Raw genomic sequence first — 18,282 nt, 5'->3', positions numbered from 1 at the left:
AAAAGCATTTTTATTTTATTTATTTTCAATAATTAATTAATTAATTAAGAATATTTTCCCATGGTTACATGTTTCATGTTCTTTGCCTCTCCTTCTCCTACCCCCTCCCTTGGCCAAAGAGCAATTCCACTGGGTTTTACATGTGTCACTGATCAAGACCTATTTCCATATTATTAATATTTGCACTAGGGTGATCATTTAGAGTCTATATCCCCAATCATATCCTCATTGAACCACGTGATCAAACAAATGTGAAAAAGCATTTTTAGATGTCTATTGGGTGTCGGGAACTGTTTGAGGTACAAGAGATACCAAAAAATCTTCCCTGCCCTCAAGAGCTTAAATGGATATGGAGTTGGGGGAGAGGGAAGAAGGGGAAGACAATATGTATACATGGAAACAGTTATTAACTTGGAAATAACACTGAACTACTAAAGTAGTCAGCAAAACCAAATCTTTAATCAGGAAAGAGATAGTGTTCAATTTCGGCCACCACACAGACTGAAGCCCACAAAGCCAGGGGCTCTGGGACTCTGGGAACAGTATCTCTGGGAGATTGCAGGGCACCAGATAATTTTCCAAAGAGTGACAGAACTTGGGGGTCTTTTATACCCTTTTGAGAACTTGGTATAGCAAGCTTGCATAGACTGGCTGCAAAGAGACTGCAGCAAGAGCCAGGGTATCAGGGAGTGGACAACTACAATGAATATCAAACAAACCAAGAGCTGGACTTCCAGAGAGAGGACTTTAATACAAGAGAGATGCTACTAGGACAAATAACCTTTGACTCTGCCTACCACCCCCACCCAAACTGGGGTCACCAAACACATCAAGGTCTATTGTTCAGTCCAAAATAGGTGTGTCTGAAACTTTCTTAGGGGTGATTTCTCAAGGGATGGGGCAAACTTGAAACTTGAAGAAAACCCAGTTGACACAGTGGTGTCCTGGAGTGAGCTCCAGCTAATCATTAAATTTTCAGTGTGAGCATTGGTACCTTGGAAATTGGCAAATGCTACAAATCAGGGCTTGATTGTTTTATTGGTTGTCTAGACTTAAGAAAAGTGACGGAGAAAGTGTTAATAATGCAGATTCAACTTAAAAGTGTGTCATGGATATCCCTTCCTCCAGCCTCTTTTTAAACATTTACCAGCACATTCCTGCAAAGAAATAAATAAAAAGTAATTTGGGGGCAGAGTACTAGAAGCTGGGGGCATAGAAAAAGATTCATGGAGGAGGCAGCTAGGTGTTGCAGTGGATACAGCGATGGGTCTGGAGAAAGCTGTTGTTTGTTATTTTAATTGTGTCTGACTCTTCCTGAATCCATTTGGGGTTTCCTTGGCAAAGGTTTTGTAGTGGTTTGTTATTTTCTTCTCCAGCCCATTTTATATATGAGGAAACTGAGGCAAACAGGGTTAAATGACTGTCTAGGGTTACACAGATAGAAAATCTCTAAGGCCAAATTTGAACTGATGACATCCTGTCTCTAGGCCTGTCTCTCAATCCACTGAGCCAGCTTGCTGCCCCTTTAACTTAACTTTGAAGGAAAGTAGAGATTCTAAGAAGCAGAGGTGAGGAGGGAGTCCCTTCCAGGCATGGGGGACAACCAGGGTCAAAACTCAGAGATTGGGAAATTGTCATGTACAGGGAAGAGCAAATAGGCTAGTTGTTGACTGGAGGGAAGGAGAAGAGCATGGGCAATGACACAGAGATTTAGAAATGTGGTAACAAGAGGAGTTCCCTCAATAGATGTCCTGATAGGAACAATTATAGACCTTGAAGCAGCCTCAGAAGCTATCTAGATGGGAAAACTGAGCCCCTGAAAGAGGTTAAGTGACTTGTCCAAGGTTGTAAAAGAAGTCATCGACAGAGGTGAGCCTTGAACCCACCCTCTAATGGATTTCCATTGCTCCTTTTCTCTCTGATGCAGGGGGTAAGCTCTTCTACTTGGGGGTGGTGGGGATGTGGGCATCAATTTGGAGGCTGGAGAAGAGAGGAAAAGGCTTGGAATAGCTCCAGAGGGGAGTGTGACTTGGGGCCAGGGATTCACAGAGCAGAGGACAGTGGAAGGAGAGTAAAAGATTGACTGAGAGTCAAGATTGAGAAGAGATGGAAGTAAAACTAGAAGGGAGGAGACAGACTGGGAGAAGAGCCAGCTCAGGAGGTTGTTTGGAAGAAAGGAGATTGTTAGCAGAGAAGGGAATTTCAGAGTTCTGAATCTTAGGTAAAGAGTAGTTTAGCCAGATAGCATTTGTATGGTACTTTAACGTCTGCAAAGCACTCTTCATACATTATCTCATTTGATCTGCTCTATAACCCTTTGAGGAAGGTGCTACTATTATCCCCATTTTACAGACAGAATAACTTAGGGACTGTCTCTGTGCATCGACTTTTCCACTTAAATCTTCATGCACACAAGTGTCTTTGTGCACAAAAACACACAAAGACAATAGTCATCCTCGGTTACCAAGAGACTACTACTACTACTACTACTAACTTAGGCACAAAAAGATGAAGTGACTTGCTCAGGGTCAAGTAGCTGAGGCAAGATTCAACTCCATTTTCCTGATTACAAGATGAGCCCTCTAGTCACTGCCTATAGTTGGGGGGAGATAATAAGGTCTGAGATGTGACTACTTCTTTGGGTGGAGATGGAGGTTCTGGGAACTGAGTTGATGAATGGGGAAGCCAGGAGGTTTGAAGAAGAGTCTTCACTGTCAATATTGAAGCTTTTGAGGATGATGGCAAGGCCCAAGACAGAGAGGAAGACTATAAGGCCAAGACTCTTGAGGTCGATGAGATAGATGTGGTGTGGGGGAGAATGTCCTAGAGAGTGGTACATGACAGCAACAGTGACCTAGGGAGGGTGGTGAAATGAGATGAAATAACCTTCAAAGGAAACCCTTGATATCATTGCCTTCTCTGCACTGGCCCTTCATGTCATGCCAAACCCTGATTCCTTCCTTAAGTTCCAGGCCTCATTCATATGCCCTTTTTTTCAGATCTGGCCTATTTGTGGTGGGTCCTGAGTCAGCTGGTGCTCATCCTGGTCCTGCTTGCTATAGAAAAGGTCAGTAAAGACCATGACCCTGACTCCAGCTTATCCAACTTGAATACCAACTCAGATGCTTTCCGAATGGGTGGGTGTAAATATTCCTAGCCTTCCCTCCTCCCTAGTACTCTTCCTTATCCTGTCTTTTATTCCTCTTCCAAATCTCCATCCTTCCTCCTCCTGGGAAGTTGCCTTTTCTTCCTTGCTCTCATCAACAAGTCCCACTATTCTCTTGTCTTCCTCCTTTTTTTGTTTTTAAATTTGGAAACAATTAATTAATTTAGAATATTTTTCCATGGTTACAAGATTCATGTTCTTTCCCTCCCCACCCTGCTCCTGTAGCTGACACACAATTCCACTGAGTTTTACATGTATCATTGTCTTATCTTCCTCCTTACAGGGGGACCATTGACAGTAACTGATGCCAACTTGGTCCTGGGTCGCCTGCTTCCCTCTTCCTTTCCTTGCATCTTTGGTCCTAATGAGGACCAGCCACTCTCCATAGAGGCTTCCAAGAAGGCCCTAGATGCTGTGACAGCTGAGGTCAAAACCTTTATGGCTCAAGGATCCTATGGGGGTGATGTCATGATTCCTGAAGAAGTGGCCATGGGTTTTATACGAGTGGCCAATGAGGCCATGTGCCGGCCCATTCGTGCTCTTACCCAGGTATGAACATTCCCCAGATGCTGTCTCACCACTGTGATCATTCACTGACAAACAGATACTAAGTTACTGGCTTCTTTTTCAAAAACTAAATTTTATTTCTAACAATTTATTTTTTTCTACCGCCTACCTCTTTCTGTTGGGAGAAAGATAGAAGAAAACTATTTTTACAAATATAGTCAAGCAAAACAAATTCTTACATTGACCATGTCCAAAAAGTACACCTCATATTTAACCCTGATTTCATCAATTCTGTGTCAGGAGGCTGACTATGATTTTCAGTTTCTGAGTGACAGTCATGCCTCTGGCCATCTTCTCTGGCTACTGAACAACCACAGGACCACTGACTATTTCTACCTGGGCCATTGCTCCAACCTCTGATCAGCTACACTTTTTGGTCACCCAACTAGCCATCACAGTGACTGATATGCCCTAGATGTTGGTTGATGGATATCCATATCCATGGATACTAGCAGATCATCCTTTCCAAATCATTATTTGCTTGCTTTGTCTAGTCTCCCCTTCCACCCTCCCAACCCCAATCTAGCTCCAAACTGTGGTTATTTTCCTGGCACTCAAGAAAAATCTCAGAACCCCTTCCAGGAGAGAGGAAATAGGATGTCTTTGCTTCCAGGCTAGTGTAGGGAAAGATTGTAGTGCTGAGACTGGGGAGGGAGTAAGGGCCTGGTATCCCGGGAAGGGAGGACCTGGAGGATGGACTTTGGACCCCTGTTAACTGCTCCCCACTCTGTTCCACAGGCTCGAGGTCATGACCCATCAGTCCATGTACTGGCATGCTTCGGGGGTGCAGGGGGACAGCATGCCTGTGCCATTGCACGTTCCTTGGGCATGGACACTGTCCACATACACAGGTACCTGTTGGGGTGTGCGGGGCTGGGTGGCTGGGTTATATGCCTCTGTGCCTGCTTTCTCTCCAGTACATACCTGGGCATAGCAGCTGTTCTCTGAGTTGTGGCCAGTTTGCCAAGGTACTAATGCCAGGTCAGCTTGTATGGGGTGTACCTCTTCCCTGCTGATTTCAGCAAGGGTCTCCCCTTACCAGTAACTCCCAGGGAATGATCTCTCCCATCCTCCAGCCCATCCTCTTCCTCATCCGATCCTGCTTCTGCTCACCAAGGAATACTTCCTTCAGTAAACAGAAACTCTAGCCCTTAACTCATCTAACTTTTTTTAATTTGAAAATTTTTATTTAGTTAATTGATTTAGAATATTTTTCCATGGTTACATGATTCATGTTCTTTCCCTCCCCTCCTGCCACCCCCCTCCCATAGCCAACGAGCAGTTCCACTGGGTTTTACATGTGTCATCTGACAATTTATTCCTGACAGGGAGGGGAGTGGGAATAAGAGGTCTGAAATCCAGATATCCAGAAGCATCATAGAGAATGTGTTGCAGGGTGCACTGATTAGCTTGTTAGTTCTCTATAAGTTCTATAAGACACATTTCCCTCCTCTCTCTTTAGCTACATGCCTTCTAGAAATCTCTCTATCCTGTGTTTTTTCATGCTTGGTCAAATGTTCAGCCTTCTTTTATAAATACATGAGAAACATCTCTTTATTTTTACCTCCTACACCCATCCCATGGTGGCTGGGGAGGAAGAGCTAGTTAATAGCGTATTAACTTTATTAATTATTATTTATGAATGTGGCTACTATATTCCAGGCATTGTCCTAAGTGCTTAGTGGTCATACAAAGCAAAACTAATCCCTGTATGCTCTCAAGGAGTTCACAGCCTCACGGGAAAGACAACATGCCAACAAATACATACAAACAATACACGAACAGGATGATTTGGAGATAATCTCAGAGTGAAGGTTCTGAGATTAAGGAATGCTGAGAAAACCTCATCAAAGATGGGACTGTAGCTGAGACTTGAATGAAGTCAGGAGGTGGAGATGAAGAGAGAATTCTAAGCATGGGGGACAGCTGGTGAAAATGCCCAGATTCAGGAGATATGGCGTTCTGCTCAAGAAATAGCAAAGAGGTCAATGTTATTACATTGCAGAGTAAAGGGATAGGGGTGACAATAGAGTGTAAAAAGATCGGAAAGATAGAAAGGGGACTGGCATGTGAAAGGCTTAAAAATCAAAGAGAGGATTTTATAGTTGATTCTGGAAGTGATAGGAAACAATTAGAATTGACAGAATAGGGAGTGGCATGGTCAGAACTGCACTTTGGTAGGTCAGTCTAACCAAAGAGTCTTGAAGAATGGAGGATAACCAGTTGACTGGGATGATAAGGACCTACACCAGGATGGGTGGTGGCAGTCAGAAGAGAAGGAGGTCCATACAAGAGATATTGCAAAGATATGATCAACAGAACTTAGCAAAAGAATAGCTATAAGGGTGATAGAGAGTGAAGTTTTGATTGTGGTAGATTGTGAAGAATTGGGAAGATTGTGGTACCTTCAACAGTAATAGAAAAGCTACAAAGAGCAAAGGGTGCAGAGGAAAGATAAGTTCTGCCATGGACATGTTGAGTTGAAAATAATCAAGGTAAATCCTTCTGAAATGACCAATAGACAGTTGAAGAGATGAGACTGAAGATCTGAAGAGAGTTTAAGACTGGTTACATAGCTCTAATAATTGGATCCATGGGATCTGATGGGATCACCAAGTGAAATAGTAGAGGGAGAAGAGAACCCAGCACTTACGTCTAGTTTGCAGAAATGGAGATCCAGCAAAAGAGACTTGAGAAAGAGCCATGATGAGTAGAGAGACAGAACCAGAAGAGAGTAGTGTCAAGGAAGGCTAGAGAAGAAAAGAAGGTAATTGATAGCATCAAAGCAAAAGTTGTAGGGAGGGCAAGAAGGATGAGGATTGAGAAATGGCCACTAGATTTGGCAATTAGGAGATCATTGGTGATTCTCAGAGCAATGTCAGTAGAATGATGTGTTCTGAAGCTAGACAACAGAGTTAAGAGTTCGAGGAAAGTAATGGAGACACCCATTGTAGACAGCCTTCTCTAGGAGTTTAGCCATGAAAGTGAGTAGAAATATAGGATGATGACTAGTAGGAATACATAGATCAAATGAAGGGTTTCTTTTTTTGAGGATGGGGGAAACATGGGCATGTTTGGAAGTGGTAGAAAAGCAGTGAGTACTGCTGGGTCTGTACCCCAAAGAGATAATGGACACAAAGACTTGTACAAAAATATTCATAGCTGCGCTCTTTGTGGTGGCCCAAAACTGGAAAACGAGGGGATGCCCATCAATTGGGGAATGGCTGAACAAACTGTGGTATATGTTGGTGATGGAATACTATTGTGCTCAAAGGAATAATAAAGTGGAGAAGTTCCATGGAGACTGGAACAACCTCCAGGAAGTGATGCAGAGCGAGAGGAGCAGAACCAGGAGAACATTGTACACAGAGACTAATACACTGTGGTATAATCGAACGTAATGGACTTCTCCATTAGGGGCGGTGTAATGTCCCTGAACAACTTTCAGGGATCCAGGAGAAAAAAAACACCATTCATAAGCAAAGGATAAACTATGGGAGTGGAAACACTGAGAAAAAGCAACTGCCTGAATACAGAGGTTGAGGGGACATGACAGAGGATAGACTTTAAATGAACACTCTAATGCAAATACTATCAACAAAGCAATGGGTTCAAATCAAGAAAACATCTAATGCCCAGTGGACTTACGCGTCGGCTATGGGGGGTGGGGGGGAGGAAAAGAAAATGATCTATGTCTTTAACGAATAATGCTTGGAAATGATCAAATAAAATATATTAAAAAAAAAAAAAGAAAAGCAGTGAGTAAACAGATAGATTGAAGATAAATGGAAGAGTGGGGATGATAGCAGGGATAATTTTCTAGAGAAGTTAATTGTGCATGTAGAGAGGTTTGCTTTGTTAAGAAGGGCTACTTCTTTATATAAGATGTAGGTGGAAATAGGGGCAGATAGGAGAAGACAAAGTTTATGGCAAATGGCCTCAAAGTTCTCTGTTGAGAAGGGTGGTAAGAGGAGGAGCCAGGGGAGATTTGAGAAGGATGAAAAAGTTTGATAGAGTTGCTGTGGTAAGTGGGAGAGGGATGTGTAAAAAGATTGTCCTGCTGCAGTGAGAGCCCAGTTTAGATTATATAACAAAGTTTGTAGTGAACCCAGGTAGCATACTTTGTGATTCTCTCCATCTTTGTTGAGTAGCACATATAGGAGGAATGAAGACAGCAAAGGGTTGGAGAAATCCAAGGTTGGGGTTTAGCCAGGCAAGATCTCTGATAAAATAAAAAGGCAGGGAAGGTACATGTAATTAGTAAAAAGATAAAGCTAAAATTTTTAAAAGGGAGGGAACTCAAGAGGATAGTGAATAGTTGAAATGGTTCACCAAGAAGTCAAGATGAGGAAAGGAAAAGAGTGTATGGGATGATGGCCTGAGAAAAAAACTGAAGGGTGAGGGAACTTGAGATCCTGGTGTGGATGAGAACTAGGTTTGGAATTGCAGAACAGAAAGAGAGGTGGAATAACAAAAAATTATGATCAGATAAAGGTGACAGGAAATAACAGGCCAACTTCCCTTAGATAAGGTTGAGATTTCCTTGACAAAGTTAAACTATTTGACAAGGTGTAAATTACCCTGTCAGGTATCACTGGTTTAACTTAGACAGTGAAGTTCTGGCTTATCATGCCTGGTTGACCTCTCATTGCTATTTTAGTGAAGTATCTGAATTACTACTTTCACATGGTCTTTATTTATTTATTTAAAAATAATCCTTAATCTTAGAATCCATATTGTATATTGGTTCCAAGGTAGAAGAGTGGTAAGGGCTAGGCAGTGGTCGGACAAGTAACCTGCCCAGAGTCACACAGCTAGGAAGTATCTGAGGACAGATCTGAACCCAGGACTTCCCATCTCTAGGCCTGGCTCTATCTGAGCTCCCAGCTGCCTCTGGATTTCATCCTTTGTTAAGGAGACATGTCATCAATACTAGAACAGGGCTCTTAGTGGTTGCTAATCAGGAAGACCTTGTATAGGGAATTTCTCACCTAACCCTAGGGAATACCTTCCACACTAAAAAACTTATCAAAAGATCAAAAAACAAACAAGCCACAAAATAAAGTAATTTTAGAAAACAAAGGTTCAGAGTTTGTGACCTTTTCATCTCCATATAGCTAGTAAACATCTGGACCAGGTTTTCTGGCACCAAGTCCAATCTTCGTCTTTTGTACCATGCTGTCTCAAAGCAGTCTAGTTTCCTAAATTGGTCAGTTCATAAACTAGAAAAATTACCTAATTAATAGTTTTGGAGCCTATCCAGATTCTAGATCTGGCTGGAGGAGCCTTTGGACCGTATCTGCTCTTCTATTTACCACACTCTACCCAACCTCACCTCAATCTAAGTTTGGTCCATTTGTTGCCACCTGCATCTTATCTGCTGGAAATAATAAAGAGCAGAGTGCTTTTTTAAACATCTTTGGAAGATTTCTCATCCGCTTTACCTGGCTAGGTCGCAGAGTCTGGTTTCACCCAGGAGGGGTTCTTAGGTAGGAAAGGAGGAAGAAGAGGAACTCAGGAAGGCTGAAGGGACTGACAGAAGGCATTGTAGGGGAGGCATTCTTCCACCATCACATCAGCCCTTTTGCTTTGGCTTCCCCCTGCCATGAATTTCCCATCCCATTTTGAAGAGGACAAAGTTACTGCTTTTTCTAAGACTTACCAATCCAATTGGTTTTCTGCTTTTAGTATATGTGTCCTAGGTGGATCTGTAGGGTTGAGGTGGGGTGACTCCTCCCTACATACACCTACTCCCCTCCCCAGGCACAGCGGGCTACTCTCAGCACTGGGGCTGGCCCTGGCAGATGTTGTACATGAGGCTCAAGAGCCTTGTTCCCTGTTCTACATCCCTGAAAACTTCCCGCAGATTGACCAACGTCTCAGGTTCCTGGAGAAGCAATGTGTGGAGGCCCTGCAGGCCCAGGGCTTCCCCAGGTATCAGGGCACGGGTGTGGGGTCCAGGGTTGCCCCAGCTAATGAGGGCTGATGGAAGGTGGCTGCTGTCCACACTGGGCTGGGAAATGGGCAAACGGGCCCTGTGAGGAAAATCTAAAAGGAGGACCAGGTCTAAGAGACAGGGAGGAGGGTGGTCACAGTCAGCAATGACATTCTCTGTCAGCCCCTTACCCATTCAGCCTCTCTCACACTTCCCTTCCCTTTCATCCCAGATCCCAGATCCAAACTGAGAAGTTTTTGCACCTTCGATACCAAAGAACAGACTGTGCTCTCATGGTTTCTGCCCGTCGGCACCCTCCCACTCCTTATTCTTCCCAAGAAGGGGACTTTGGGACAGCCTTCACAGAGAGGTATTGGAGTCCTAGCCTGTAAGGGGATGGGGGAGTGGGGTGCCCTCCTCAGGGGCTTCCTTGACTAATTTCCCTCTTGGGTGGGATATAGGTATCAAGAAGAGTTTGGCTTCATCATCCCGGAGCGGCCAGTCCTTGTGGATGATGTGCGGGTACGAGGGATGGGCCTCAGCGGCCTGAAGCTGGACCACCCTGTCCAGGCCCAGAATGAACCTCCTCGTGTTGACTTGGTAAGATTCCACCAAGCTTCCAAACTCAGGGGTCATCACATTTCTATAGCACTTTAAAAAGGACAAAGCATTTTCCTTAACAGCAACTCTCAGTTGGTAGATGCAATGACTTTCTAAAGAACTATTCCCTGAATACAAGAAGATACCTCCTTGTTCCCCACATGCCAGTGGTGAGGTTCTCTACATTGGCAGGTCCAACCTGTGGCCCGTGGGTACAGGCCCAGATTATGGCTCAAATCAGATGAAAATGTAATTAGGAAATATTTAATTAAGTAAAATACAGGGAATATTGCATTTTAAAATTAAGGGCCTGCAGAGATCCTTGTGTACAGTTTAGTGGTTCCCATTTTTATTTGATATTACTACCACCCTGAATATATGGATGCTGAAAACTGACCCAAGGTCCAGGGGCCTCAGAGTTTCTCAGGTGTGAAGGCCAAGGGCTTCTGCTATCTGATAGATGGCAAATTCCATGTGGAATCTCAGTGTTGCTCTCACAGGAACATGATTCTGGGCCAGGTTTCATCTCAGTATAAGGAAGGGCTTCCTAATCATTAGCACTGTGCTAGAGAAAAGAGCTGCCTTGGGAGGAGTGAATTCTTCACAGAAGGCCCTTAAGCAGAGGCCACTGCTTTTTAGTGATATAGTCGTTCAAGTTTAGGTCATTCTAGATCATCTCTGAGGTCACTTCTTTTTTTATTTCTTCATTTCTTCATTCATTTATTTATTGGAAAACTTTATTTAATTAATTAATTTAGAATATTTTCCCATGGTTACGAGTCTGAGGTCACTTCTAACACTTGGATTCTATGATGATGCCTTACCTCTTACCCCAAGGTTATTTTGGACAGCACGGGGTTTCAGGCTAGAGAATCCTTTTCCTCTAAGCTATGGAAGGAGCCCATATTCCTCTCTCCTTGTCCAGAGTGGGGCTTTGACAGGGCCTTCACCCTGTGCCTTTTCCCAGGTCACCCAGTGCTACTTTGAAGGAGGGTACCAGAAAACTCCTGTGTACCAACTGGGAGAGCTGAACCAGGGACACCAACTCCCAGGACCATGTCTCATCATTGACAGCAACAGGTCAGGGGGATGTTGTGGTGGGAGTTACAGGAATAGGGTGAAGCGGAGGAGCGTGCAGGGGTAGAGGAAGATGGATCGGGTGTCTAGAGGGTCACAAAAACACGGGTGGAGGTGAGGATGGAAGGTGACAATGCGTCCATGTTAGTCGCAACCAGAAGCAATTTGGGAGGCCTTGAGCCTCCGATTGATATATTTTCTGGGGGAGGGCTCCTCCTGAAGGGTTAGGTCAGAACTCTTCAGAGACTGTAAGAGTAAGCTTCCTTTCTTTTCTCAGTACAATCTTGGTGGAACCAGGATGCCATGCTGAGGTGACCAAAACAGGCGATATCCGAATCACTGTGGGAGCACAGTCCCTTACTTCTGTCAGCTCCCGTCTCGACCCCATCCAACTGTCTATCTTCTCCCATCGTTTCATGAGCATCGCTGGTGAGTGACTGTATCTCGTTCAAACTTCCATTCTCCCTCATCTCTCTCACCTAGTCTACGGATGGCTACTTGTTGTACCCTTCCCCACCTCCCCCCAGGCCCTTTTTCCCTAAACCTTTCGTGTCTTGTGACCTTAACCTCTTAGTCTCTTGATACTCTTAGACTTCCATACTAAGATGTTTTCTAGCATTTTTCATTTCTCCATGGATATAAGGGAGATGACGGGGCATTCTTGTGAGCATTGACTATGGGGTCGTCTCTGCTGGGAGTTTTTCTTGGGAATTGTGTGTGTATGTGCATTAAAGGAGCAAGGAACTGTTTGTAAATTGCTAATATTTCATAGAATTATGGCAAGTAGTGGGGAGCGCGAGGCTAAATTAGGATCACAATAACTTCTTAGAAGCTAAACAAATTATTGATAAAGAAGTTTATTAGGGGCAGCTGGGTGGCTCAGTGAATTGAGAGCTAGGCCCATAGATAGGAGGTCCTAGAATTCAATCTGGCCTAGCTATATGACCCCAGCTGGGCAAGTTACTTAACCCCCATTGCCTACCCCTTATCACTCTTCTGCCTTGGAACCAATACATAGTATTGATTCTAAGACAGAAGGTAAGGGTTTAAAAAAAAAAAGAAATTTATCTTCCACAATATGTAATTCCTTAAAACAATTTGGTATAGAGGGTGCAACTAGAAATATACTGAAGATAACTCCTTGTACAAATTCAATGACCTCACTGAGAACATTGCTGATGTCTGTTTAATGGGTTGTGGAGAGTACCTTTTGGCTTGGACCACTAACATTTTATTGAGAATATGAGGTTGTCAGGGGGTAGATATGAGTCCCACCTTTGGCCTAGGGCCTCTTAAAGTTTGCAGTGAGGTCTTTTGGAGATAGAAGTTTACAGAGGATAGATAATGGCCTTTGAAGGGTTAGGGTAAGGGTTGGATGAAACCTGTACATCCTCAGCCACAGACAGTTGTCTCTCCAGCAACCCAAATGCAAATTGTTCTTTGGGGTTGCTTCCAAAGCTTAGGGAGCACCATTAGTGAGAAAGACTATATAGCTTATCAGGGGACATTAGAAAAGGTCCCCAGAAGGTGAGAAGCAATTCCAAATACAAAATTCCCTTCTGAGAGAGCCCTTAACCTTACATTAGAGGAGCATTAGAAGTCTGGAGGGCTAAATATGTCCCTAGGGCATGGTGGAGCTCACCAGTGGATAAAGGGTCATCTGTTGGTCTTAAGTGCATTTCCTTCCAAAGAAGTTTCAGTTACATGATAAATGCTTTGAATCTAGAAAATTGTATAGATCCTGAAGGTGGGAATGGGAGAGGAGAAGAGAGAGAACTCATTGGAAAAAGGAGGGGTGTTTTAACTCTTTATAGTTTCCTTTGAATTTTGTTTTTTAAAATGTTGTGGGAGGAAATAAAAGAAACCCTGAATCTGATATAGTTAGCTTATGGGCTTGTATGGAAGCATTATCTTTTAACCCAGGTCTGTAGGGATGGAGACATAGCCGATCTTCCATCATTCCCAGGAGAGTTATACTGGGGCAGGGGCAAAGTGAGTCAATTTTGGGAATTCCATAAGAAACCCTAGGCAGGAAGATGAGCCAGAGTGATTTATGGGAAGTTCCCTAAAACTGAATCTGGGCGGTCCAAAATCGTCAATTCCATTAATGTACAAAAATGTTAATATGGCAGCTCTTTTTGTGGTGTCAAAGAATTGGACAGCAATATTCTAACAATCATCAGCTATGAAAGACTTAGTAACTCTGATCAATATAATGATCTATGACAATTCCATAGGATTCATAATAAAAAAAATGTTATCATCTCTGGAGAAAAAAAGCAGTGAACTCTGAACGTAGATTGAAGCATAATTGTTTCCACTTTATTTTTCCTGCCCCCCCCATATGTTTTTTATGACTATACATATACAATGGGTATTGCATTGCTTTCTCTATGGGACATGGAGGGGTTGGAGGGAGGGAAAGAATTTGGAATTGGAAAAAAAATGTTCCGCCTTGCCCTTGGGTAGTTAGTTATGCGTTTTATAAGTCAGTACTGAGGTTCTCCATTTTTTAAATTGAATTTGTGACTTTTTAAAGCTGTCTTCATTTAGGTGGTGGTAGTAATTGTGTATAGTATATTATTCTTTTGGTTTTGTCCTATGCAGCTTGCCTCTCTGCATCCACATTTTCCCATATTTCTTTTTGTCTCTCATATTTATCTTTCCTCATGATACATTAATGTTCCATTACATCCTCACTCCACCATTTGTTTCCCAGTCACTCAGCATCTGGTGTGTTTCAGTTTTGACTGGCAATGAAAAAACAATGGAAAAAAAAACTACTGGTAGTACTGCTATGAATATTCCGTGTGTGTGCAGGAGTGCATTCTTTTGTTCCTAAATTCCTTAGGATAGAAACCCAGGAAGATGATTCTTGGGTTGAAAAGGTACGGGAGGATTTTATAACTATAGATGTTAACTGTCAGGAGGAATCTGGTCAGGGGTAAGAAGGTTAAAGGATAAGATCTCTGTTCTGTCTTCAAAGAAGTCTTGCTACCAAAGATGTAAACATCCTCTTTGGCAGCACATTTCAGACTTTGTTCTGGCTGACTGAGGCGTGTGAATGAGTGCTTTTGCCTTGGATACTCTTTGGCATAGTGACCACATATTTTGGACGATTGACTGATACAGAGCAGAAAGAATAAGGGTGGAGAAGCTTATAGATGAGAAGAGACTACAGATCAAGTCAAGGAGCATTTATGAAGTGATTACAGGCTACAGAGAACTCCCCAAGAAAACAGGTGGCCCCAGAAGAAGAATCTTGTGACTATGGAGATTGACAGTAGCAGGAACAAAGCCCCTTGGAAGAGTGGAGCAACAATTGAGGAGATCCAGGACAAAAGGAGGAATGCTGGGAGAGAAGAATGGTAGTTCCTGAATATTACCACGTTCTTGGACCAAGATTTCCTCACCAAAGTGAGGAGTTTCTGGACTAGGCTGACCAGTTGGAGGAACTTTGAGTCTAAACAGGAGTCAGAACTAAGAGGTATTGGGGACAGCTGGGTGGTTCAGTGGATTGAAAGCCAGTCCCAGAGATGAGAGGTCCTGGGTTCAAATCTGGCCTCAGACACATCCTAGCTGTGTGACCCCAGGCAAGTCACTTAACACCCATTGCTCAGCCTTTACCGCTCTTCTGCCCTAGAACCAATACACAACAGTGATTCTAAGATGGAAGGTAAGGGTTTTTATAAAAAAAAAAAAGAACTAAGAGGTATTCAGGTCCACAGTGTAGAGAAACAAAAGTAGATCACATATACTCTGTGTCAGTATTTTGTATTGCATGTTGTAACCAGAGGGATCAACTCTTTAGTGGTCTCAGTTAGATGATGCAGTAATAAAACGTGGGGCCCAGAATCAGAAAGACCTGAGTTTAAATCTGGCCTCATACACCTACCACCTGTGTGAACCTGGGTGAGTCATTTAATCTATATCTAACTCCATTTCCTCATTCACAAAATAGAACCCATTTCCTAGGGTTATTGTGAGGATCAAATGAGATACGTGTAAAGTACTCAGTTTAATGACTGGTGCAGAGCCGGTGCTTAATAAATCCCTTCCTTCTTCTCTCCTTCCCTTCCAACTTTTCTTTTTTTTTTTTTAATATATTTTATTTGATCATTTCCAAGCATTATTCGTTAAAGATCATTTTCTTTTCCTCCCCCCCACCCCCCATAGCCGACGTGTAAGTCCACTGGGCATTAGATGTTTTCTTGATTTGAACCCATTGCTTTGTTGATAGTATTTGCACTAGAGTGTTCATTTAGAGTCTGTCCTCTGTCATGTCCCCTCAACCTCTGTATTCAGGCAGTTGCTTTTCCTCGGTGTTTCCACTCCCATAGTTTATCCTTTGCTTATGAATGGTGTTTTTTTCTCCTGGATCCCTGCAAATTGTTCAGGGACATTACACCGCCACTAATGGAGAAGTCCATTACGTTCGATTATACCACAGTGTATTAGTCTCTGTGTACAATGTTCTCCTGGTTCTGCTCCTCTCGCTCTGCATCACTTCCTGGAGGTTGTTCCAGTCTCCATGGAACTTCTCCACTTTATTATTCCTTTGAGCACAATAGTATTCCATCACCAACATATACCACAGTTTGTTCAGCCATTCCCCAATTGATGGGCATCCCCTCGTTTTCCAGTTTTGGGCCACCACAAAGAGCGCAGCTACGAATATTTTTGTACAAGTCTTTTTGTCCATTATCTCTTTGGGGTACAGACCCAGCAGTGCTATGGCTGGATCAAAGGGTAGATATTCTTTTGTCGCCCTTTGGGCATAGTTCCAAATTGCCCTCCAGAATGGTTGGATCAATTCACAGCTCCACCAGCAATGAATTAATGTCCCTACTTTGCCACATCCCCTCCAGCATTCATTACTTTCCTTTGCTGTTATGTTAGCCAATCTGCTAGGTGTGAGGTGATACCTCAGAGTTGTTTTGATTTGCATCTCTCTGATTATAAGAGATTTAGAACACTTCTTCATGTGCTTGTTAATAGTTTTGATTTCTTTATCTGAGAACTGCCTATCCATGTCCCTTGCCCATTTATCAATTGGAGAATGGCTTGATTTTTTGTACAATTGATTTAGCTCATTATAAATATGAGTAATTAAACCTTTGTCAGAGGTTTCTATGAAGATTTTTTCCCAATTTGTTGTTTCCCTTCCTTCCAACTTTTCTAAGAATAGAAGACTTTCTATTTTCTTGGGGGAGGCTGGATTCACCAGGATAAAAAGGAGTGCTTCTCTGTAATGTGCTTTTCTCTTATAGGAGAATCACCGGACTCACGATAGAGGGAAACAGAATTGTCTTGGCTTTGTATAGACTTGATGATAAGTCTTTTCTGTTTGGGTTTTAGCTCTAGTAGAATAGTGCTGTATTTGATGAGACCAGAAACTTCTCACCTCAGTGAGGAAATCTTGGTCCGAGAACATAGCAATATCCAGGAACTACTTACTATTCTTCTCTCCCAGCTTTCCTCCTTTTGTCCTAGATCTCCTCAGTTGTTGCTCCACTACTCCAGGGGCTATGCTTCAGTTACTCCTGTCTCCATAGTCACATGTGCTGTATTTGATGTATGGTTAACTTGAAGGCTTGCAAGGAATACAAGAACTTACTAATCTTTTTTGGTTGAGACCTAAACATGAACTATATTCCTATACTCTTAAGGGAAAACCCTGGGTTGTGGCATGAGCTGAAGAGTAATTTGTGAAATGCTCCCAAAGATGGGAACTGGTCTTTAGAAGCTGTAGAACTTTGGCTCTGGGCTAAATACCTTTTCTTCTGTTAATTTCAAATTGTTTTTCAAAATAGCTCCATTCATATTTGGTCAAACGAAGATGAAATGGCTTGAGGTACAACACTATCCTCTGGCTTTCTAGAAAGAATGAAAAGTTCCTAAGCAGAATTAGGGAAAAATATCTTGGGAGAAATCTAAGAAGAAAAGAGTTTGCAGAGGGTAGAGGGGGCACTAAGGCTAGCATTAAGAGGTATTAGGTGAATAGAATAATGGAACTCTGAAAAGAGAAACTTTGCATTTCAACACAGAGGTAAAACTCTGCCCATTAAAGATGAATCTTGGCCAATACTCAAAACATACTTGAGTGCTGTTAGCATTTTCCTGAGATTTTTTTTGCTCACACAGTTCATCTGTGGGGATGAATGACTCTCCAGAGGTGACTGTGTACAGGCATGACATGACAAATCAGGAAGTGTTTTTGCTTTCATGAACATGAATCCAAGGCTTCACAGAACCAGCTAAGATACTTTTGCGAAATTCACTGACCAACCCTTGTGTTTATGGAAATAAATGATTTAGGCAGGAAAATCTGGAATGAGTTCTTCTGATAGACATTCCCATTTATAAAGTATTTTATAGTTCACAAAGCATTTTCTAATAATAATAGCATTTATATAGCATCTTAAAGTTTGTAAAGTGCTTTACAGATATCACCCAAATATTCAATACAACATTGAACAAGAAATGCACATATTTACAAATAAAGAAATTTATACAATAAATATTCCTCACAACAATCTTGGAGGTTCAATATTATTTTTATCTCCAGTTTATAGATGAGGAAGCTGAGATAAAACATTTAAGTGACTTTCCCAGGGTCACACAACTAGTATTTGAAATGGGATTACCAACTCTATGGTGCCACTTAGCTAAACTCTAAAAAGTCTTTTGAGGTGTATAACACAAGACAGGTAGGTAGGATAAAGTATTTCTTTAATGCTTACTATGTGCCAGGCACTGTGCTAACATACAAGTATTAGTCTCATTTTTAAAAATGAGAAAATTGAGTCTCAGGTAGGGAAAATGATTGAAGTCCTGGCTAGAAAATCAAAGGACTTAGTGGTGGTATAGGGAAGTAGATGTTTCCTTATTTCTTCCAAGTGAAGATGATAGATTGGGAAAGAAGGACAGTGGATCA

General features: G+C 42.4%; 1 protein-coding gene across 4 annotated transcripts in view; it reads left to right on the top strand.

The window, feature by feature from the left end:
• Nucleotides 1-18,282, top strand: part of OPLAH (5-oxoprolinase, ATP-hydrolysing) — a 48,826-nt gene that overhangs the window by 15,109 nt on the left and 15,435 nt on the right. For all 4 annotated transcript variants that reach the window (XM_007488728.3, XM_056822870.1, XM_007488730.2 and 1 more), the window contains 8 exons: nt 3,000-3,067; nt 3,450-3,715; nt 4,472-4,584; nt 9,497-9,667; nt 9,901-10,038; nt 10,130-10,268; nt 11,236-11,348; nt 11,623-11,774. In XM_007488728.3, the coding sequence (XP_007488790.1) occupies nt 3,000-3,067; nt 3,450-3,715; nt 4,472-4,584; nt 9,497-9,667; nt 9,901-10,038; nt 10,130-10,268; nt 11,236-11,348; nt 11,623-11,774 (1,160 nt within the window). The remainder of the gene's footprint in view (nt 1-2,999; nt 3,068-3,449; nt 3,716-4,471; nt 4,585-9,496; nt 9,668-9,900; nt 10,039-10,129; nt 10,269-11,235; nt 11,349-11,622; nt 11,775-18,282) is intronic.

The sequence above is a fragment of the Monodelphis domestica genome, chromosome 3 (genome assembly GCF_027887165.1).
Source record: "Monodelphis domestica isolate mMonDom1 chromosome 3, mMonDom1.pri, whole genome shotgun sequence".
Taxonomy (NCBI): domain Eukaryota; kingdom Metazoa; phylum Chordata; class Mammalia; order Didelphimorphia; family Didelphidae; genus Monodelphis; species Monodelphis domestica.
The sequence above is the reverse complement of the archived record's forward strand: the minus strand, read 5'-3'. Positions and strand labels throughout refer to the sequence as shown.